The sequence below is a fragment of the Scylla paramamosain genome, chromosome 3 (assembly GCF_035594125.1).
Source record: "Scylla paramamosain isolate STU-SP2022 chromosome 3, ASM3559412v1, whole genome shotgun sequence".
Lineage (NCBI taxonomy): Eukaryota > Metazoa > Arthropoda > Malacostraca > Decapoda > Portunidae > Scylla > Scylla paramamosain.
The window spans coordinates 22869011-22893010 of record NC_087153.1 but is presented as its reverse complement, the minus strand read 5'-3'; the positions used below and the strand labels follow the sequence as shown (position 1 = coordinate 22893010).

General features: G+C 38.5%; 1 protein-coding gene across 5 annotated transcripts in view; it reads left to right on the top strand.

Moving 5' to 3' along the window:
- The window catches only part of LOC135092995 (probable ubiquitin carboxyl-terminal hydrolase FAF-X), a 301879-nt gene that overhangs the window by 221949 nt on the left and 55930 nt on the right, over positions 1 to 24000 (top strand). For all 5 annotated transcript variants that reach the window (XM_063991852.1, XM_063991861.1, XM_063991828.1 and 2 more), the window contains exons 42-43: positions 5342 to 5467; positions 15523 to 15730. In XM_063991852.1, the coding sequence (XP_063847922.1) occupies positions 5342 to 5467; positions 15523 to 15730 (334 nt within the window). The remainder of the gene's footprint in view (positions 1 to 5341; positions 5468 to 15522; positions 15731 to 24000) is intronic.

Genomic DNA, 24000 nt, shown 5'->3' with positions numbered 1-24000 from the left:
TTTTGTGGACTGATCTGCATATGTTTCTCTCAAGGATCTCTCAGTTTTCCATGTGCTTTTCTCCCTTTTCTTCCAAAACCTGTCTAGCATTTCTTCTGTTCCAGTGTTATTGTTGTCAAACGAATATATGGTGATTTATCCACTAGTCTCTCTTGGTCTTCATCTCTTCCCTTTCCTTTGTTATCAGTCACTTTCTCTTGAATGAAGCTGCTGCAGGCAAACAAAGTTTGTATGCAGGTGTTGCATGATGCAGCCTTATTCTAATCACTGCAGCCACATGCACACTGCACTTGCACACAAATTTTGTTTACTTGCAGCAGCTTGGGCCTAGAGAATGGGAATGGACTGATAATAAGGATAAGAGACAAGATGAAGACCAGAGACAAGTGGATAAATTAAAAAGACCATATATTAAAAATGAAGATCAGATTATTGGTGTTTTGACAACAGTAACTTTGAAACAATAAAAATAAGTACTGTAACAATTTTTGGAGAAAAGAGAAATGTACAAGGAGAACTAAAACCAAGTAATGTTTGAGAGAAGCAGGAGAGCAGACTAGACCACAATAAGAAATCATAAAAAAGGCTACATCAATGAGGTTGTGTTGCAAAGGCTAAATCTCCCAACTTTCAAGCAGAATCAGGAACCTTTGTTATTATCATGTCCTCAGAGCTTGGTACAAGGGGAGTCTCTAAAGGAAGGGGATGAAACTGAAGACCCTGAATATAATATGAGGAGTTTCCTAGGATTTTTAGTGGTATTTCACATGTCAGAATTTCAATAAATTGGCAAAGGTTGAGCCCCTATTATGCTTTTTTATGGAAATTGTGCAGTGTATACACACACATGCAAATAGATAGATAGGTTGATTGATTGATTGGTTGACTGATTGATACATGAAGTTAACCAAGATTGATTCCTGATCACATTTTCAGTGCCTGTCTCTTTAGAGTCAAATCAACTAAGTGTTATGAAACTATGGGAATAACAAGAGGAAATTTGAATGGCAAAAACTGGCTTAAAGCTCAACGACAAGTATTGCTGTGTATGACTGAATAGATGAACACCTCAACTACTACTGTGGTCATTCAGTACAGTTGGCCTTGGATGCCTGTGCTTGAGTCTCTCTCTCTCTCTCTCTCTCTCTCTCTCTCTCTCTCTCTCTCTCTCTCTCTCTCTCTCTCTCTCTCTCTCTCTCTCTCTCTCTCTCTCTCTCTCTCTCTCTCTCTCTCTCTCTCTCTCTCTCTCTCTCTCTCTCTCTCTCTCTCTCTCTCTCTCTCTCTGCCTCTCATAATATATGTGGAATGCCAAATGATATTTTCTTATTTCTATTTACCAGTGATATGCAGAGTAGTAGTAGTGCAAAAATTTTGCACTAATTAATTAGTGCAATACAGTAATCTCTTGACTATTGTGGGTGTTAGGTTCCAAAACCCCTTTGATAGGTGAAAATCCGTGAAGCAGAAACTACTGCACTGTATATTTTTTATTATTTTTATAATTTGTATGTATTTATTTTGTTATTTTTATATATTTAAGCTCTTATAAACTCCCCACACTGATAAATCTTTTCTACACTCTTAAAACACTTTTTAAACTCAAACCTACATTTAGACACATCCTTACATATAAAAAATAAATAAATAAATATTTGGTACACTCACCTGTGAAGATACTTCAACTTGATTGATGATGATTTGCTGTGCAGTACTGAACAGTCTAGGTGATGATGAGGTGTAGAAAATTATAGCCAACAGCCCGACACGCACAGGCAGCACAAGGCAAGGGTGTGTTTAGGGAAACTGATCATACCGCACATTGCCTATCCATAATTTTACACCCATCTTCGTCCATCCATTCTTTTCATGAAAATGTTCAAAAGCACTTGGTGAGAATCTTATTTTAGGTTTAGTTTTGCACTTGAAGATATTTTATTCATTTTTGGTATATAACCATCTCAGTTGTCTGGTGCTCACTGACCTAAACTTCACCACAGATGATTTGGTAGTTTGGGTGTCATCTTATACTACTGATAGGCTAGAGAGTACTTATTTTACCACAGAAACAATTAAAATCTAAAGAAATATAAATACATAGCCGCAGAAACCCAACATATGCTGAAGAGTCTGCAGTATAAATTTACATACCATATTTGATGGCTTATAAGATGCATGGGCTCATAAGATGCACCCAGTTTTGGCAGACATTGAAATGAAAAAAAAAGATAAATGAGTGGATTTAAGCTCTGAATATGAAGTGAAGGATTTCATCTGACATTTGAAGACTCTCACATGCATTTAGATCATTATTAGATCCTAATATTTTGCATTTAAAAACTTTAATATTTGCTAGTAGCCTAAGTACCAATCCTGTTGTAAGATGTAAGCATGTACCTGGCATATGGCATTGGCAGTGACTGTGAGAGACTACAGGGGTAATAAAGTTTGTTCATAAGAATGTTAAAAGATAGGTGCAATTTTAATTGTATGAAAGTGTGTCTTACCTCAAGGAGCAACAGCATCACACTGTAAAGAATGCAGTGAAGCTTGCTCATGTCACCAGGTTCGGCGCGTAACCAACTGCGTGTTTGTTTTGGTAAATGCAATGCATGGTACATGGTCACTTAGGCAAATTCTTCCTGACTGGTGTCATTCTCTATGAATTACCAGTAAGTATGACCAATTGTTACCTTGAAAGAAAGAGTTGTTTTGTGGTGTAGTACCAATCATCACTTTGTTTACATGTGTGAAGATGTCTGGGGTTTGATTTTAGACCCTCTGTTGCCATAGACTTATCACTAACCACTGCCTCAATGCTGAACCTTGGCCTCATAGGACACAGGCTTATTTCATGAGACTTTTTTTTTTTTTTTTTTTTTTTTTTTTTAGAAAAGGTGCATCTTATGAGCCATTAAATACAGTATATTAGGTAGAAAAATGCACAATGTAGTGAGGGCATGATAGGTGAACCTGGGATAGTCAAGGGATTACTGTATTCAAGCCAGTACAACCATATTTAAACATGATGAATTTCTTTTACAGTAGGGTATGTAACAACACAGTCATTATAACATACAACTGCAATAATGCACAGAAATTTTTATAAATATTTAATCAGAATAACAAACCAAAACTGGCTTAATGAACTTGCCACTTATACTAGCACTGGAATTTTAATAAAAATTCAATCAGAATAACAAATCAAAATTGGTAAGATGAATTCGCCATTCATGCAAGCACTGAAATTTTAATAAAAAGTTAATCAGAATAACAAACTAAAACTCACAAGACTAACTCATCAGCTCTGTGAATTGCTGCTCACCTATCTGCCACCTGTCCCTTACTCCCTTTTTTCCTTCCCTTTCTCTCCTTTCCTCTTGTCTCAAACCTCCCTCCTTGTCACCTCCACTTCCTCCATGCTCTCTCTCTCTCTCTCTCTCTCTCTCTCTCTCTCTCTCTCTCTCTCTCTCTCTCTCTCTCTCTCTCTCTCTCTCTCTCTCTCTCTCTCTCTCTCTCTCTCTCTCTCTCTCTCTCTCTCTCTCTCTCTCTCTCTCTCTCTCTCATTTTGTCATTTTCATTTCATCCTTTCTCACTCTTTCTCGCTCTCGTATATGTAATTCCATTTTCATTCTCAATCAGTCTCATTCTATTTAGCAATCCTTAGGATTGTTCTTTCTGAGAGAGAGAGAGAGAGAGAGAGAGAGAGAGAGAGAGAGAGAGAGAGAGAGAGAGAGAGAGATATGCCAACAGTAAGTAAATGTGACTGATACTTTTCAAACCATCACAAAACTTGGGATGATAATGATGGTAAGAATTTAGGACTAGGCGCAAAACTCAGGAGGGTACTGTTATCCCGAATGTATTTTTTAAGAATTGTGGATTTTTTAATATTATTTTCTCATTTCCTGGAACCAATAATTTTTCCCATAGGTTCTTCAGTCACCATAACATACATTTGCCACAACAAACTCTACATTTTAATGAATCATGTTCATTGTTGCGTACCCTACTGTATTTTATGAACATGGTGTTGGCAGATGAGGTTGTAACTCTCCATTTTAGATCACCATAAACAACTTGCAGTTCTAACCATTTTAAAATCAACATGATTTTGCCTCACTACCTTAAGGCCACATGAGACTGCAGGGTTAAACTTTTCTCCCCATATTTGCCTACTCATGGGATTCTGCCTCGAGTATAGAAGTCTGCTGTTTTTTACTGAAAGGAGAAAATTATGTGGGCCACCACAAACAAGGAGAAAGGCTGTATCATTGGCATGAGGCAAGGAGTAGAGATCAACAAGATTTCTTTCTATGTTGGCGGCTAAAGAGTACTCTTTTGCATCCTTATTGCCACCAAAAATTCTGAATGAGACTGAAGTTCACTTCCAGAATCCTTGCCCTGGCAAGCAGAGAAAGATTTCCAAGAAGACTGATAAATTCATGTACTTTGATAAAAATCCATTCATCACATCAGGGGAAATCAAAAAGGAACTTCATTCTCAGTCAGACCTTTGCTGGGAATAAGGATGCAAATTGTAGTGGTTGTGTGGCTGCCAGTATGGATAGCATTCTCATTGATCTCAATTCCTTGTCTCAGGTTGGTGATATGAACCTTCTCCACCTTGCTTGTGGTAGCTCTGACCATTTTTGTTATTTTGGTGAAAAATGCAGACCTTTATATTCCATGGGCCAAAAACCTGTGAATGGGCAAATTGGGGACAAAAGCTTAACCTCACAACCTTCTGAGGCCTTGAGGTACTGAAGCAATGATGTCATCATGTGATTATGTTATTATTGAGGAGTCACCAGTATTCATCATTTTGAGCTGTGTGAGAGTTTGTTGGTTTTATAGTGGTAAGAGTTGCAAGCCATTTACCAGTGACTTTAAATGGAGGTTTGCAACTTCATTCATTGATGCTGGATGGGTTAAGTCTCATTTCAAGCTGGGAGATGGTTTTATACATTCAGCCAAACTGCTAAGTCATACTACTGTGTGTGTGGACTTGTTAGTTGATTTATATATGATGCTGTAACTGATTATTGATGTGGTAATCCGGACCTGTGTACTGCTCATCTTATGATATTTGCCATTATTTAATGAATTAATTATTAATAAATTTAATTGATTTAGCTTTCCGGCTGCTGGTAATTTAATTATTTAAATAATGTTTTGAAGAATTATGATTGAGTGTTGGCACTTTTTCCTAGTTGGTTATGAAACAAATATTTACGAATTTACTAGTTTTCTATGCACAAATTGTTCACTGTTTTTTTTAATTACTTGATTTATAAATGCTGTAAAGCTTTGTCTTGTACCTAACTGAACCGTGATCTTGCAGGTTGCTGAGGCTGAAGAAATTGCCATGATCAGTGGTCAGCTCTGCAGCAAGTTTCTTTTCTCTGTTGGGTTGCATACCAAAAAGACTTTACGAGGCCCAGCAAGTGAATGGTATGACGCGCTGCAGGTGAGGAACTGGAATTATGTAAGAGTGTTTTGCACTTTAAGTGAGAGACTGAAATTTGTGTAGAACTTCATTAATCAAGAGTTTCTTTGTATATTTCTTATTTAATTTATTTGCTTATATATTACTTGTTATCTTATCTTTACACTTAAGATTAACACATAGACACAGTTTTAGCTCTGATAATAATGTACCATAAACTATTTCATTATTCCATAGAGATATTCTATGGAGATATCTCCATAGCGAAATAGGGCCTTGCATTAACAATTTGTTTGGACTATGTACAAATTGAATAATGAACTGTTTTGCTTAGAAAAACAGCAATTGCATAACAAAATAAAGAAAAAAAAAAACGCACACTGGAAATTTCCACTCGTATCACACATATATCAAGGCATTTTTGGTTTATGTTGTGATTTGTATATAAATTGTAGAGTTTTAAGATTAATATATTACAAACTAAGTATTAGTTACTATTATAGATTAATTAGGATTAGAGATGTGCAGATTGTGAGTAGCTGTTGTTTCTGATGTGGCAAATTGTGAACCAAGCTCTGTGCTTGACCCATGTAGTCAGGAACAGCTGCCAGTCAGCTGCCCACCACGCCTCTGTAGTCCTCACTCGTAAATTTCCCTAAGTTACTAACAACTTAGAAGCCCAGGAAACTGCACAGCAGCAAATAGTCTGTCTTTGCTATGAAAACACAGCCAGCTACTGGCTTGAAACACTCGGTGACATCAACTCACCAGTCACTACCGCTCCCTGCAAGTCATGTGTACCACAGCTAAGTTATCAGTTATTTATAAATATATCTAGACAGGCTCTCTGTGTTAGTGTGTTAGCTGGGAGAGCATTAGGGTGAGTGAAGGTCTAAAAAGAAGTTCCCGCAATTAGCATTTTGGTCCCCTGAGTGAGGAAGACAGGCTCTTGTTCTTATAGAGGATTCAAGAATCTTTGTGTTGCACAAACCGAGCACAATAATACAACCGAAACCCATTCTGCAAATTCATGGATGTGAAATAAGGATTTTTCTACATCCTGGGGTCAGAGTTGAAACCTTTGACCATGATTGGAGATTAAAATAGGTTCTGAAATAGTCTCATGAATTAACCATATTGCTCCTAGGTATCAGTGATTTAAACTGGTAAACCAGACCTCAGGGACATAACAGGCATAATCAGAAAATTACTAAATCACTGTTTCTCTAAGGTTGTTGTAGTGCAAATAAAACCTAGAAATATCACAACAGGTGACAAGGGATAATGTACACTGGAACTGAATAGGTAGAGATATGTGTCTCACTACATCAGATAATTCATAAACTGAAAACTGATGGACAAGACATTGAAAGCATTCAGGGCAAATTACTAAAATAAAACCCAACCTGAAAACAAACTTAGGGTGGATGTGACCACAACAAACAAAGTGGGCAATTAATCAGCAAATAACAACTCAAAAGTTGAATCCACAAACATGTCTATCAAAATTTTAAAGAAATCTTTGGCAACAGAACAAGGTTGGTTAATGAGAACTATCAGAGAAGGTAATGAGCTAATAGGCAGTTGCCAATTAACCTTAGCTAAATTACAAAGGGTAATAGAATCAGTAAAGGAAAAATGGAGTAGCTATCATGCTACTTTTAATCTAATAGAAGCTAAATTAACAATTGAGGTGGAGGATGGAAGGCTATGAACAATTTATATCAGACTATGAACAGTTAACTAAATTTGAAGATCAATTAGAAGTAATGAGAGGTAACTTAACTAACATCACTCCCTCTAATTGTATGGTGAGAGGCCAGCCTAATATAATCCTGCCAACAGTAACATTACCAGAATTTGTAGGAAACATCACAGAATGGCCCTCATTCTGGGATAAATATAAGGGATTAATCCATCAAAGAGAAGACATTGTCTTTGGTATGGCAAGTCAAAACGCACACCACACATCATATCTGGGATTTCCATGCGTGCAGCAAACTTTAAAACCCCACTGCTGACATTCACAAAACTAACCATAATCATAACATACTATGTATCAGAATATTCAGAATGATCCCATTGTGCCTTACACACCAATATTCAGTCTAAAATAAATTGCAATTTATATTTTACCCACTAGTCTTCATCAGAGGGTGGTGGCAATGGAAGGTTGTTGTCTTCCTCCTCTGATTGATAAAGTATGTAAGTATGTGCAACAAATTACTGTACCAACTGAGAGAGAGAGAGAGAGAGAGAGAGAGAGAGAGAGAGAGAGAGAGAGAGAGAGAGAGAGAGAGAGAGAGAGAGAGAGAGAGAGAGAGAGAGAGAGAGAGAGAGAGAGATGACTGCCACCTCGCATGTTTGTAGATGTCATCCACTAAATTATACTATAATATTTTGGCAATAAGTGAAATAATAACAAATAGAAATACATACCAGTACTATAATAATAGAACAAAAGCCAAACATTTTGCTTTGTCACACTCTTTCCCACCACCCATACCACCACTTTTCTTTTGAATGCTTGTGAGGAGCAAGGGAGAGAAAAGAGCAAGGTACTAGATAATGGAGGGTGAAGAGGAGATAACAGAGATATAGGGAGGGACTGGTTGAGGAAGAGGTATATAAATAATTTTTATCATAGAACAATTTTGTACAATGAAACAGAGATATTTCAGTATCTCCACAGATGATAGTTTCACATGAAGCACACACACACACACACACACACACACACACACACACACACACACACACACACACACACACACACACACACACACACACACACACACACACACACACACACACACACACACACACACACACACACACACACACACACACACACACAAATAAGACAACAAGATAAAAAGTTCTGGGAGTGATTTTCTCAGAGAATTTATCACCAGAAAAACATATTAACAATATAACAGGTGAAACTCTCAGCCTACTAAGAAACATAAGAGTTGCCTTTGCTTATCTGGATATAGAAATGATGAGGAAAATAATCACCACAATGATACGTCCAAGATTAGAATATGCCGTGGTAATTTGGTCACCACATGAAGAAAAGCACATAAGAAAGTTGGAAGGAATACAGAGAGCAGCAACAAAGATGATAACAGAATTGCAAGATGAGGAGTGACTAGCTAGAATGTAACTCCCAACCTTGGAAAAGAGACGAGAGAGAGGTGACTTGATTGCATTGTACAGATTGATGAGTGGGATGGAAAAACTAGATAGGCAACATCTCTTTATAATGAATGAAAGAGAAACAAGAGGACATGGAAGAAAACTAAAAGTAACCACCTGCAGAAGGGACATAAGGATGTTTAGCTTCCCTCATAGGAGCATAGAGGCATGGAATGGACTGGAAGGGAAAGTGGTGTGTGCTACAAATATTCATGACTTTAAGGAAAAGTTGGATAAAAACAGTTATGGAGACGGGACAGTACAAACTTAGCTCCTTTCCCATATGTCACAACTAGGTAAATACACACACACACACACACACACACACACACACACACACACACCCACCCACCCACCCACCCACCCACCCTCCCTCCCTCCCTCCCTCCCTCCCTCCCTCCCTCTCTCTCTCTCTCTCTCTCTCTCTCTCTCTCTCTCTCTCTCTCTCTCTCTCTCTCTCTCTCTCTCTCTCTCTCTCTCTCTCTCTCTCTCTCTCTCTCTCTCTCTCTCCCCCTCCCTCCCTCCCTCCCTCCCTCTCTCTCATTTCAAGATAACAAGAGTAAAGGAAAAAATAAAAGCAGAAACAGATAAGAGGAGCGGGGAAGGGAAGGGCGGGACAACATGATACATGACCAAAGGTGCGAGTAAGTACGTATTGGCAACCCGATGGGTGAGAGGTTTCTACACTCACAAGTATATTTTCCCTCACTTTATTTTGTGTTATTTCATGGTAGAAACCAAGGATATTTTACTACCAGTGGTAGAAACCGTCTGCTAAGATCCACCACTATGAGTGCATGAAATTCCCTCATATTCTGACAGAATAATATTGGGAGGAATGTAAAGCACCGTATCATATCTGGCCAACGTTCTGAAAGACCTCATACTATTATCCGAGAAGAAAGGAAACACACTGCCTCAATTGACCATGACGCAGTATGTGCATCACTTGAATATGCTACAAGAGATGAAATGACATGTATACTGCCTCATCGTGCCGAAGGGGTTAAGCCAACTAAAGGGTACTGCTTACCCAATAGTTTCTGAATTAGCCATTACTGAAGAGAATTATAATAATGCTATCAAGTTGCTCAGAGAGGACTATGATGATTAGGAACAAATAACCACCAAGCTAGTCCATAAACTCCTAGAATTAACATCACGTAACCATAATTACAAGGATTTGCAACTTCTCAGGATAAATGTAAATATATTAGAATCTCTGAAAACAAATAATAATATTGAGATTGCAGCTTGGCTTATAAACATCATTATACAAAGGAAGCTAAATAAGAAAACACTAGAAATGTTGTATTCAAAATACCAAAAGAGCCACTTCACATTTAAGGAAATAGATGAATCATTGGTAGAAATTTATAAAAACATGAGGAATGATAAACCATCCATACCAAATAAAATAGATTCTAATAAAACTTACCAAGAACAGGTGAATAAGAACCCATCCTATAAGGTGAAAGGAAGTGAATCCAGACCTAACTATTGCCCAGTAAGTTAAACCAGACTAAGTTATGGGACCACATAGATAATAGTTACTTTCTCAACCACTGTGAATAAGAAAACATACTATGACAAAACAGGAACAAGACCTAAGAAGCCAACAAATAGGAAATGTGCATTTTGCTCTGAACAGCATAATTCAGTTCACTGTGGCAGTTGTCAAGGGACAGAGAGGAGGATAGATAGACTTGAAGAGTTAGGAAGGTGCACGTTATGTTTAAGTAAGGCACACCAAATAAATGACTGTAAAACTAACATGCATATGTGCCCTGTATGTAAGAAAGGTGTACATCATGTTGCTCTGTGTGAGGTAATAGGGTGTGAAACTAAAATAATACCCTCACATGATAAGACCAATAATAACCAGCCCATCTCTCGTACAGCAGATCCAATAGCAGAAGTAAACATTAGTAGTCAAAGGTGACCGATGAAGGTCAAGGTGCTGTCTGATCCTGAAGCACAGAAAAGCTTTATAAGCAAAAAAAACCATGACAACTCTAAACCTGCCAATAACAGGACAAGTTCAATTAAAAATATTAGGTTTTCTAGTTAATAATAAGCAAACTTATGACTTAGTAAGACCCATTATCAAATTATGTAGATTTAAAACAGAGATAACAGCAGTGGTGATCCCAGACATGAACACCAGTTTAATATTAACATCAAGGGTTACAAGGAAATTGCTGACTTTCTAATAACAAAAACTATAAAATTAGCAGATCAAAACATGTCAGATGAAGTGGGTTCATTTCAGCTTATAATAGGTTCAGCCTATTATGGGAAATTTCTAGGAAAAACAAAGAAATATGAGGTTCAAATGCAGACAACAGCTGATGGTAATCTTATTGTAGGACCAGTGCTACCTGCTAAAGGTGTACTACCAACTCACAGAGCTGACCTTGTCTTTGTGACACCAATCCAGTCCCTGCTAGTAGCCTGTACAGGAGCTCAAATTATCCTTAATAATAGAAGAGAGAAATGAACCAATACAAAAGTTATGGCACTTGGATACTTTAGGAATAAATCTTGATGCTCCAAATGTCGAAGAGCAAATGACCCAAGACTACACTAACAAAACAGTAGAATACAAAGATAACCACTATTGGGTCAGATTGCCTTGGAAAATAAATTCACTGTCCCTACCAACCAATTATATCAGTGCCAAGGGTCACTTAGATAACTGGGGGCTAAACTACAGAAAAAAAACCATGTTGGAACAGTATGATAATATTATAAGAAATTGAACCACAAGTAATTTCATAGAGAGGATAGAGGAACCAGTAAATCATAACATTGGGCATTGCTTCCCTCATCATGCAGCAAAGAAAGATTCTATCACTACTCCAATAAGAGTGGTTTTCAATTGTAGCTCACGAGCAACCAAGGGAGCAAGTCGTCTGAATGACTGTTTGTATACGTAACCCAGCCTAACTGAAAACCTGCTTGATGTGTTGGTGAAATTCTTTCTGAACCCCATATGCCCTGGTAGCTGACATATCAAAAGCATTCCTAAGAATAGGTTTAAAGGAAGAAGACATACGTTACAAAATTTATATGGCCAAGAGATCCAAGTGACAAGAATAGTCCTTTGGATGTATACAGGTTTAAATCTGTCCTCTTTGGCCCATGTTCCAGTCAATTCTTGTTATGTTTGACCTTAAATCATCATTTTGACAAAGCTGGTTGTCCTGAAATAGGTTGTGTTTTTTCTATGGACAATTTACAAATAATATAATAAACTAATACAGAGGAAGAAGCAGTGATTTTATATGAAAAGGCAACAAAAAGAGTGTTTAGCTGCTAACATTCCTCTGCAGAGTTGGAATAGCAACTCAAAAATCTTGTGAAATGTTTTTAGGGAACGACTTAATTCAGAGTTATCTGTGAGGCAAAACTTACTGGGTATAGAATTGGATGTGAAAGGTGATAGAATAAGTCTACACCAGTCTCAATATCCTGAATAAAATCTAACTAAAAGATCCTTACTAAGCCAAACCTCTCTCTTATTTGATCCTCTGGGTATAATAAGCCCTATAACAATAGGAGAAAAAAATGTTAATACAAAGAGGCTTGGAAGGAAGAAAATAGTTAGGATACTGTCCTCCCAGAATATTATTCATTTGAATGGGATAGAATAAAGGAGGATTGCATTGTAGGTACTGAGGTCTCCATCCCTAGACAAGTCAATCTAAATTGTAATGACAATGCATAACTTCACATCTTCTGTGACACGTAATCAAAGGCATGTGGTGTAGCAGCCAACTCAGTCACAGATAATCATAGTGAGTTGATAATGTCAAAGTCAAGAGTAGCACTGATGAAAACCTGAACTTTGCCTCAATTAGAATTAACAGCAATAGAAATGGGTACTTGGTTAGCAAAGTATTAAGTGGAAACAGCCACAGAAGATCAGCCTGGAAGTAAAGGGATAAAACCCACTCTTTAGATATGTAGTAATATTTTGCCTTCACTGAATTAATAGAAATGAAAACAAAAATCTGTATGTGAAAAATAGGGTGGAAAAGATACTGTTGACACAGGGGGACTTTAAGTCCCACCATATTCCTATTGAAGAAAACCCAGCAGATCTCATAACCAGGGGTATGACATTTCCCAAACTATTAAAGGAGACCAGATGGTTCCACAGGCTAAATTGGCTGACCCAGAAACAAAATTGGCCCATTGAAAAGTCATATAAAGAGGTAGCAGTTAATGTAATACATGTAATGTAAGTAATGGGTGAAGATTACACAGGCGCTCTGATTAATAACAGGTGAGGGTGACCTCCCAAAAAAAGTGTATATATGTTTATTCACCTGTGCCAGGAAGAGCTATCCACCTTGAAGTGGCTGAAGACCTTAGTTCAGATACTTTCCTGCAGTTGTTTAGAATCTTAATAGCAAGGCATTCCTGTCCCTGCCTTATCATAAATGATAGTGCTACTAACTTAATAGAAATGGCTTCCTTTTTTTTTTTTCTCCAAGAAATTATAAATGATTCAAAAGTGTAACAGACATTGATCAATAAGCAGTGTCATTGGAAATTCATCACTCCCAAGGGTGGTCTGGCAGGGTAGATTCACAGGAAAAATGACAGGACTAGTCAAAAACTTAAAAAAAAAAAAAAATGCTACATCAAACAAAATTAAATCTCAAAGAATTAAGAACGGTAATATTGAAAATTGAGACCAGAATGAACAACCGACCTCTAACTTGCTGAGATGACACCTCCGTACATTTGGAGGCAATAACACCATCTTATCTCTTGTATGGAAGATGATTAGAATCATTCCCTTCCATTGAGGTAGAGGATCATATCCTAGACACCACCATAGTTGACAGGGCCCAGTATTTCAGAGAAAGTTATCATCAACAAAACAAATTGTTAGAGTGGTGGGAGAAATACTGGTCTTGTCAGTCTTTGTGAGAAATTCTATAGTGCTCAACCAGCTGAGAATGTAGCCTCCCTTCAGGAAGGCAATGTTATCTTACTAAAAACTGAGCAGAATTGTTCCACATGGCCCTGGGATATTAAAATTGTATCCTAATGAAAATGGCATTATTGGAACAGCAGAAATTATGGTCAAGGGACAAAGGACTCTTAGAACTATTAATAAATTAGTTCCACTGGAGTGCTTTCCCATGTGTACCCCAAACAACCCTGTTGAGGTCAGCAGACCTGTAGGGTTGCCTCAGGTTCAGGAGAGTATATATCCCAAGTTGTGGACCAGGCCACCCTGAGTAGCATCTCAAAAGTCTTAGGATAAGTGGAGGAATTTAATCTCAAGTAGTCATATTACCTGAATATAGATTCAGGTAACAACCGGCCCCAGGATGTGGAAATTTCCACTTGTATCACACATTTATAAAAGCATTTTTTAGTAAGTAGTGATTTGTATATAAATTGTAAAGTTATACTAAAGAGTAATTAAGGATAATATAGTACAAACTAAGTATTTGTTACCATTTATAAATAAATTAGGATTAGAGATGTACAGATTGTGGGTGGCTATTATTTATGATGTGGAAAATCGTGAACCAAGTTCTCTGCTTGACCGATGTAGTTGGGAACAGTCACCAGTCAGCTGCCCACCTGTTCAGCTCTCCACACCTCTATAGTCCTCACTTGTAAATTTCCCGAAGTTGCTAAGAACTTCAAAGCCCAGAAACCTGCACAGCAGCAAATAGTCTGTCTTTGCTATGAAAGCATGGCCAGCCACTATCTTGGAATGCCTAGTGACACCAACTCACCAGTTGCCACTACTCCCTGCTAGTCACATGTACCACAGCTAAGTTATCGGTTATTTATAATTATGTATAGCCAGGATTTCTGTGTTAGTGTGTTAGCTGGGAGAGCATTAGGGTGAGTGAGGGTCTAAAAATGTTCCCACACATTCTTCCAGTCTCACACACACCAGTGTCACTAAACATAAACTAATCACAACAACAGCAGTTGGCACCATTTGCACTTTATTCCTCAAATTTTCTTATCTTCTGTCATCTCCTACCATACATCACCATCTTTAACACTAGCAGTGGATCAGGGAAAGAAGAGGACTGAGAAGAACAGGCAGTCAATCTCAATTGCCATGAAGGAGATAATTGAAAAAATACAATAGTGGTTGTACCATCATGCAGCTTAGCAGCATGTACAGTAAACCCAAAAGCACCCTTGCTAGCATAATGAAGGATAAAGAGAACTTCCTGGATGTAAAGGCAGCATAGGTCATCACTAACTTTGTGAAATCAAGAAAACACCACATTTGAGAAGATGGAAAATTTATTGAGGGTGCAGATTAAGGAGAGAGAAAGTGCTATTGATTCTATCACTGAGGCTTTTTTGTTTGAAAAGGCTTGCATGATTTACAGTGCATTGCAAAAACAGCCTTGTACCAGTGAAAAAGTGTATTCCTTGCATTCAGTGGGTGGTTTTCCAGATTTCATAACTATGGGACTGCATAATGTCATGGTGAGGCTGCTAGTGCCAATATTACTATGGCTGAGGAGTATTTGGATCTTTTTGATGTTATGGAAACTGAGTGATATGTGCCATAACAGGTGTTTAATTGCAATGAAACTGGTTTATTAAAAAAAAAATCTTTTACTTTTATTAATGTTTCAGGTTATTTTTTGTCCCTAGGAACCAATAATTTTTTTCTTACAAATTCTTAATTTCGAATAACAAATTATTTAACAAACATCCAACTGGAATAAATTAAGTTCATTATTCGGGAGCCCACTGTACTAGAAAGTTTTATTCTGGAAAGTTTTATTCCAGAAAGTTTTATTATTTATTGTACAATGTCATTGCAATATAACATTTAAGAACAGCTTGATAGGCTCATTTATGGTATATTGCAGGTTCACCTGAGAGCCTCAGTCCACACCCGTGCCTGGTTTGCCCAACATGTGTTGTTTGCTCAGCCGCACCGCTTTGTTGAGTATCTCCTTGAGTGTCCTGCACCTGAAGTGAGAATGGTGTTTGGCAAGCTCATTGTACTGGTGGCTCACTGTGCCCGCAATGACCCTCCTCTGCCCCTTGGCTGGGGACCCCTCAAGCACCACCCAGGTACTGATTGATTAAGAATATTAATTATGTGCTGTGTTCTGTGTGTGTGAAGTATTTTCAATTTATTGTTAGTAGTAAAATTCATATGAAAGTAAAGTTTGTGGAAATAAGGTAAAGGCATCTTCATTATGTTGAGGTTTTTGGTTAAGAGATCATAAGAAAAGCAACAAAAGAGTCCATGAAGATTGTTACAATAATGTAACTAGTAATCATTATTTTGTTAATCACTGTACAGTTCCTGTCAATTGAAGTGTCACCCCCCGTGTTAACACACATGAAAATAAAGATTGCGTGCAAATACAGACATGAGAAATGAAACTGTGATTGGGTACCCACCAACTTCTTTACTTAGAGATAACCTTTTCTGCTTCCTGACTTCCTGCATGCATTAGTGGGACAGAATCATAGAACTTTTACAACAGGTCGCTGCTGAGGGTTTCCCAGGCCTCTCAGACCACTGCCTTCAACCTCAATATAGTGTGGCAACACATATTTTCAATAGGAGAAAGGTCTGGGAAATTACCTGGCCAATATTCTATACACTCCACTTGGCAGTCAAAAGGCCAGCTGGTGATGAGCCAGGCCCTGTGGCAAGGGACATCATTTTACTGCAAAATACTGGCCTCATTCTTAACAAAACACACTCTTCATGTGTTTGTTCAAGATGCTGTAATAAGCATTGACATTAATTTCTGGGACAAATTACAAGTTCACTGAGGCCAACATATCCCAGTCATACCATAATATACATGGGGTACTTTACAGTATCGGAACGGAACTTATTGCTGAGGGGGTCAGTAACTCAGCTGCACCATACTTTCTTTGGGTTGCTGTCAGTCTCTTCAAGCATCACTTCATTTCATCTGTCCAAAGCAGCATTCACCATTGCTCTAAACTCCAGGAGCAGTATGCAGAAAAGGCCATGGGTTTGTTATGAGCCAGTTGCAGCTCATAAACCTTCTAACAGTAGTTCAAAAGCCATATGAGTAATGCAAAAAAGTTCATATCATGATACGAGTACTCCTAGCATGTCTGTGAGATGAGTTGTGGACAAGGACTCCAAAGAAGTTTATGAGCTACTCACAAGCGATAATGGCGGGGCAACAACAACTTGTGGTACCACAGCACCAGAAGATTTTGGTTAGGTTTAGTTAGATTTTACTTGAAAAAATTTAATTCAAATTTTTGTAAGAATTTAATGGCTGTTACAAGGGAGTGAAGGTGAGGCCTGTGTAGGTTCACTTGAATCACATGTCAGGCACACTGTTCACATATGTGTGACCCGATTAATGAGTAGATCCAGTGAAGCTACACTAGGAGCAGCACAGCCCAAGGGCTCATCCAACTAAACTTTTTTTTTGTAGGAAGGACAGTGGCCAAGGGCAACAAAAATCCAATAAAAAAAAAAGCCCTCTGAAATGCCAGTCCCATAAAAGGGTTAAAGCAGTGGTCAAAAATTGACCACCTCCCTCTTGAAGGAATTCAAGTCATAGGAAGGTGGAAATACAGAAGCAGGCAGGGAGTTCCAGAGTTTACCAGAGAAAGGGATGAATGATTGAGAGTGCTGGTTAACTCTTGCATTAGAGAGGTGGACAGAATAGGGGTGAGAGAAAGAAGAAAGTCTTGTGCAACGAGACCGCGGAAGGAGGGGAGGCATGCAGTTAGCAAGATCAGAAGAGTAGTTAGCATGAAAATAGTGGTAGAAGACAGCTAGAGATGCAGCATTGCGGCGGTGAGAGAGAGGCTGAAGACAGTCAGTTAGAGGAGAGGAGTTGATGAGATGAAAAGCTTTTGATTCCACCCTGTCTAGAAGAGCAGTATGAGTGGAACCCCCCAGACATGTGAAGCATACTCCATACATGGACGGGTAAGGTCTTTGTACAGAGTTAGCAGCTGGGGGGGGGTGAGAAAAACTGGCGGAGACGTCTCAGAATACCTAACTTCATAGAAGCTGTTTTAGCTAGAGATGAGATATGAATTTTCCAGTTCAGATTATAAGTAAAGGACAGACCAAGGATGTTCAATGTAGAAGAGGGGGACAGTTGAGTGTCATTGAAGAGGATAGATGTCTGGAAGGTTGTGTCAAGTTGAGTTTTTGAGGCATTGAACAATACCAAGTTTGCTCTGCCCCAATCAGAAATTTTAGAAAGATCAGAAGTCAAGTGTTCTGTGGCTTCTCTGCGTGAAATATTTACCTCCTGAAGGGTTGGACGTCTATGAAAAGACGTGGAAAAGTGCAGGGTGGTATCATCAGCATAGGAGTGGATAGGACAAGAAGTTTGGTTTAGAAGATCATTAATGAATAATAAGAAGAGAGTGGGTGACAGGACAGAACCCTGAGGAACACCACTGTTAATAGATTTAGGAGAAGAACAGTGACCGTGTACCACAGCAGCAATAGAACATTAAGAAAGGAAACTTGAGATGAAGTTACAGAGAGAAAGATAGAAGCCGTAGGAGGGTAGTTTGGAAATCAAAGCTTTGTGCCAGACTCTATCAAAAGCTTTTGATATGTCCAAGGCAACAGCAAAAGTTTCACCAAAATCTCTAAAAGAGGATGACCAAGACTCAGTAAGGAAAGCCAGAAGATCACCAGCGGCCTTGACGGAACCCATACTGGCGATCAGATAGAAGGTTGTGAAGTGATAGATGTTTAATAATCTTCCTGTTGAGGATAGATTCAAAAACTTTAGATAGGCAGGAAATTAAAGCAATAGGATGGTAGTTTGAGGGATTAGAACGGTCACCCTTTTTAGGAACAGGTTGAATGTAGGCAAACTTCCAGCAAGAAGGAAAGGTAGATGTTGACAGAGCTGAAAGAGTTTGACTAGGCAAGGTGCCAGCATAGAGGCACAGTTTCAGAGAACAATAGGAGGGACCCCATCAGGTCCATAAGCCTTCCGAGGGTTTAGGCCAGCGAGGGCATGGAAAACATCATTGTGAAGAATTTTAATACGTGGCATGAAGTCAGAGGGTGGAGGAGAGGGAGGAACAAGCCCAGAATTGTCCAAGGTAGAATTTTTAGCAAAGGTTTGAACGAAGAGTTCAGCTTTAGAAATAGATTTGATAGTGGTGCCATCTGGTTGAAACAGAGGAGGGAAAGAAGAAGCAAAGTTATTGGAGATATTTTTTGGCTAGATGCCAGAAGTCACGAGGGGAGTTAGATCTTGAAAGGTTTTGACACTTTCTGTTAATGAAGGAGTTTTTGGCTAGTTGGAGAACAGACTTGGCATGGTTCCGGGCAGAAATATAAAGTGCATGAGATTCTGGTGAAGGAAGGCTTAAGTACCTTTTGTGGGCCACCTCTCTATCAAGTATAGCATGAAAACAAGCTGTGTTAAACCACGGTTTGGAAGGTTTAGCTCGAGAAAAAGAGTGAGGAATGTACGCCTCCATGCCAGACACTATCACCTCTGTTATGCGCTCAGCACACAAAGACGGGTCTCTGACACGGAAGCAGTAGTCATTCCAAGGAAAATCAGCAAAATACCTCCTCAGGTCCCCCCAACTAGCAGAGGCAAAACACCAGAGGCACCTTCGCTTAGGGGGATCCTGAGGAGGGATTGGAGCGATAGGACAGATACCTATCCGAATGTTAATTAAAGAAACTAACATGTCAAAATAGTCAAGTTTGATTACGTGTGGCTAGGTTTAATTTAGTCGAGATTGGTTTGATTTAGTTAGTGTAATGGGTTAGAGTAAAAAAAGTGTGTGGATTCATTGGGCTGAGCGTTTGGGCAGGACCACATATCCAAAACATACCCTGAAAATATGGTGTTGCTATCAGAATAATTTTTAAGTAAATAGTATTAAGCAATTGCATAACTGCAGGGCTAGCTCCATGCTGCCAAGATGTACTGCTGCTAGTTAGTGCTAGACTACTACTTATATATATATATATATATATATATATATATATATATATATATATATATATATATATATATATATATATATATATATATATATATATATATATATATATAATGATAGATTTCTCATTGCTGCACCTAGTACATTAATAAAATTTTTCTATTTCACTTTAAAGTGATAACAGCATACCAACATATCCTTATTATCATGATAGGAGTGTTTTTAACCAAGTGTTAGCACTATTAGTAGTGGAAAATACACAGCATAGTGCCTTCTTAGGAGTAGCTCATATATCACTTGGCTCACAGCTAGGAGTCACCTTATAAGTTACTCTGCATAACTCACAAGTCTAACTCCTAGCTATGAGGAGAATTTGGAAGTTATGAGTATCTTTAAGAGGAGCTTTTATGAAGTTTCCTACATACCGGTCCAGTCTTCATAATTTGCACCAAAACTAAGCAGTTTTTTTTCTATGCAGAGATGTAATGAAGAGCTTCTTACATACTGAGACTTTATTGTAACCAAGGTCATTGAGGTGTTGGTGGTGTATGGCTAGGACAGGCTTTGTTAAGAAGCAGAGGACTATTTTTCTTAATTTGTCTTGCTATAGAGGTGAGACTTGTATCCATTTGCCTGTTTACAATACTGATGGTTTAGAGACAGACTATGGAGTTAGATTCTCCTCCCATGGTATTATTCAGGTATCTTACACCTTGTACTTCACCAACAAAGGCAACAGATTATCTGTTTAAGTCAGTTTGCTGGACAGTTTTGTAGGTTTTTAGCCCTAATCTATAACATTCAATCACTCATGATGTAGTGGTTAGTACAAGGCTTTGACATACTCTACGCTAAAAAAATGTGGAGAAATTTGGCAACACACACAAAATCAGCAGGTACCAACAGGATCTGATAGTGCAGTATAAACCCCTCAAGCTAGAGCTAATCCAGCACTGGGTTACTGGGTTACTGAATCAAGGAGAGCACGAGGTGGATTATTATGTAGTTGATTCCTCCCAAATTGTTCTTTCTCCTGTGATATAGGCCTTATACCAAATCCTACCATATGAAGTGTCACAGTGATAAGTGCAGGACTTCAAGTGAAGGGTTCTGTTATTTGGTGACAGCATACTGCATAATTTATTTACTTCCACATCAGTCACTTATTTTTAGTGTACAGTAAAATCCCTCTTATCTGGCATCAATGGGACCGCCGACATGCCGGATACTTGAATACTTGAATATTGCCGGATACTTGAATAGAAGTGAAATTATGTCCACAGTCACCACCCTACACTCACGCATCTTACTATAACAAAGATCAGCTGATCTTAATCAGCAGCTGATCTGATCAGCTGCTTAAGTGTAGGCACAGCACGCTTTCTCTTTTCTACAACTTTAGGCATGATGAAGGCGTCAGGCGATAAACAGTGCACACGCGGGACTGAGTCACTGAGTAAACACAGTGCAGTGGGCCGCAGGTGGCGCAAAGCAGTGCGCTCTGGTGGCGAGGGGACAAAGTATGCCTCGTGCGGGAATTTTAATTGATTTTATGAGTACACATTGATTTTTTATTGATTTTAAGGCTCGGGGGGAAAATGTGCCGGATACTTGAAGCTGCCGGATACTCGAATGCCGGATGAGAGGGATTTTACTGTATTAGTAAAGCTAGTAGACTTGTATGATTTGCTTTTTATAGTATATACAATCATCCCTTGTTATCCATGGAAATTAGGTAACAGGCACACCCATGGATAAGGAAAGTTTGTGGAAAATTAATGTATCCCTAAAAGAGACCACTGAGCCCCCCATTTTTTTTTATAAGCAAAGAAAATTGCATGTACATGGTTACAAACATTTTATTTATCAATTAATTAGAAAAAAAAAGATGAACACTGTCAGGTTGCATCTCATTGCTTCCTGTGTAAAAATGAAACTGTAGAAACTGAAACTGGGCTTAACAAGGGATGACTGTATATATTATTATGCAGAGCAGCCTGGTGACAAGATAGAACAGAATATATATATATATATATATATATATATATATATATATATATATATATATATATATATATATATATATATATATATATATATATATATAAAGAGAGAGAGAGAGAGAGAGAGAGAGAGAGAGAGAGAGAGAGAGAGAGAGAGAGAGAGAGAGAGAGAAATGGGTGGAGGGGGGGTATGGCAGAGAGTGGAGGCAGGCAGGCAGCAGCCTTAAAGGGGGCATTATACCCATAGTTTGGAAAATAGAGGTTTGTTATACCAAGGGTTTACTGTACCTATCAGTTTAGTACCCTTTCATTTTATAGTGTACTGTTTTTTTTTTTTTTTTTTTTTTTTTTTTTTTTTGTGTGTGTGTGTGTGTGTGTGTGTGTGTGTGTGTGTGTGTGTGTGTGTGTGTGTTTTAAAGTGAATTTAAAATGCACTTAATAAGTATGAGATGTATATTTTATGGTTTAAACTATAATCATAAGTATTGCAGAGCCTTGTAGGGATGGTTTCCAGATTTTTATCATTCACAGGAGGCTTTGAAACATAACCATCATCATCATCATTTTCATTTAACGTCTGCATTTTTCCATTAGTGTGGGATTGGATGGGCGATGACTGCTTTGAAACATAACCCTCCATGAATAGTGGTGGAACACTGGTTTCTTTATTTATCTTGTATAATGGTACAGTTAGTGGTTATTATTGAAACACTTTCTAATCAGGCTACATATTTTAAGTGGCCAAAAAAGGTCTGTTGCTTCTTAAATCCAGTGTTCCCATGTATGCAGTTGCCAAGGTGGAGTGTACATAAATATTTTTGTTTACCATGGCTGTCTTCCCAAAAAAAGGAGTAGCCAAGACAAGACCCACAACTTGCATATTCATACACATTCACACCACTCTCTTAGCCCCTTGGCCCATAATAGAGAAGAGAAAGTATGCTTGTCTTCACTTTATGGGGATCATATGCACAGCTTTGGCAGTTTGATCCGCAGCAAGGCTCCTTCATAGCAGATATTCCCCCCTAAAGCACCTGATTACCCCACACTTGTGCAAGACCATTGATGTGTGGTGCTTTCCTTGGATGTCACTGGGGTGTGTCATTCCCCACACACTCACAACTGCTCTCCATTCACTTCTGTCATGTAGAATCAATCATTCAACTAGGTTTTAGTGTCATTCCTCTTCCCTTTAAGGCCTCCTTTACACTATCTATTCATATCTATATGACCTACTTCACAAGTTCACAGCTCTTACACTTGATTGATCTTACTGTCTTCACTAGCTTATCATCCTCCATTCTCTCAGCATGCCCAAACCATCTTAACACACATTGCTTTGCCTGCCTTGCTGATTCTCTTACAACACCATTTCTTCTCATCATCTTATTTCTGACTTTGAGTTACTCCATATGTACATACTCTTTAGACATCTCATCTCTGTTACATTCAATCTTCCATACTCTGTTACATTCAGTCTCCCATACTCTTAGCACTGTACAGTGCAATGGGCACTACTATCTCTTCATGAAATATTCTCTTTACATTCATTCCAAGTGCTCTACTCTCAAACAGTCCATTTATACCTCCTAACACTTTTTCCTTCTTCCTTCACCCCAGCTATAACTTCTGTCTCTACTCCTCCATCCCCTGGCTACTGTAGATCCAAGATATTTTAAACAGTCTACTTCCTCCAGCTCTTCACCATTCAGCCTTACATTGATCCTACAATCTGCATCTCTGGTGCACCTCATTATTTTATTTTTTTCTTCGTAAACCTTCAGTTTCCTTCTCCACACCCATCAGAATTCCTCTTCCAGCTTAGTTGACTTTTCTGTATCATCCACCAATGCTGTGTCATCTACAAGACAATAAGCTTTTGACTACCCTGTTTAGGAGGAGTGTGTGAGTTGAATCTCCCCATGTGTGGGAGCAGTACTCTTATATACAGATGGATATGATCCATGTATAAAACAAGTTGGAGGAGGGTTCCATGAGGCCTCAGTACTCATCTCCATGTGAGTGACTTTCAAGTCAGTGGAGGATATACCTTACCCCACAAAGTAGGGCCACTGTGACATACAGGTTTCCACAGTTTATCTTCCCCTGGTTTCCCAGGTACCCACTTATCTTAATCCAAAGAAAGAATAGCTGGGTGAGTTGTGGTAGAATATCCACTGTTCAAGCCCAAATTGAAAAAGATCCATAGATTCGTAGGTTGGTGCAGTAGCCATTGCACCTCTACTGTGGTTAGTCTGCCAGGCTATGAATCCATGGGTCTCTAATTCATATTTAAGCTGGGGCAGTTGATGTTTTCGCCTAGCTGTTTATCTTTTCTTCCAGTTAGTCAATAAATGAGTACTTAAGAGAATATGCAGCTATGGCATATACCTA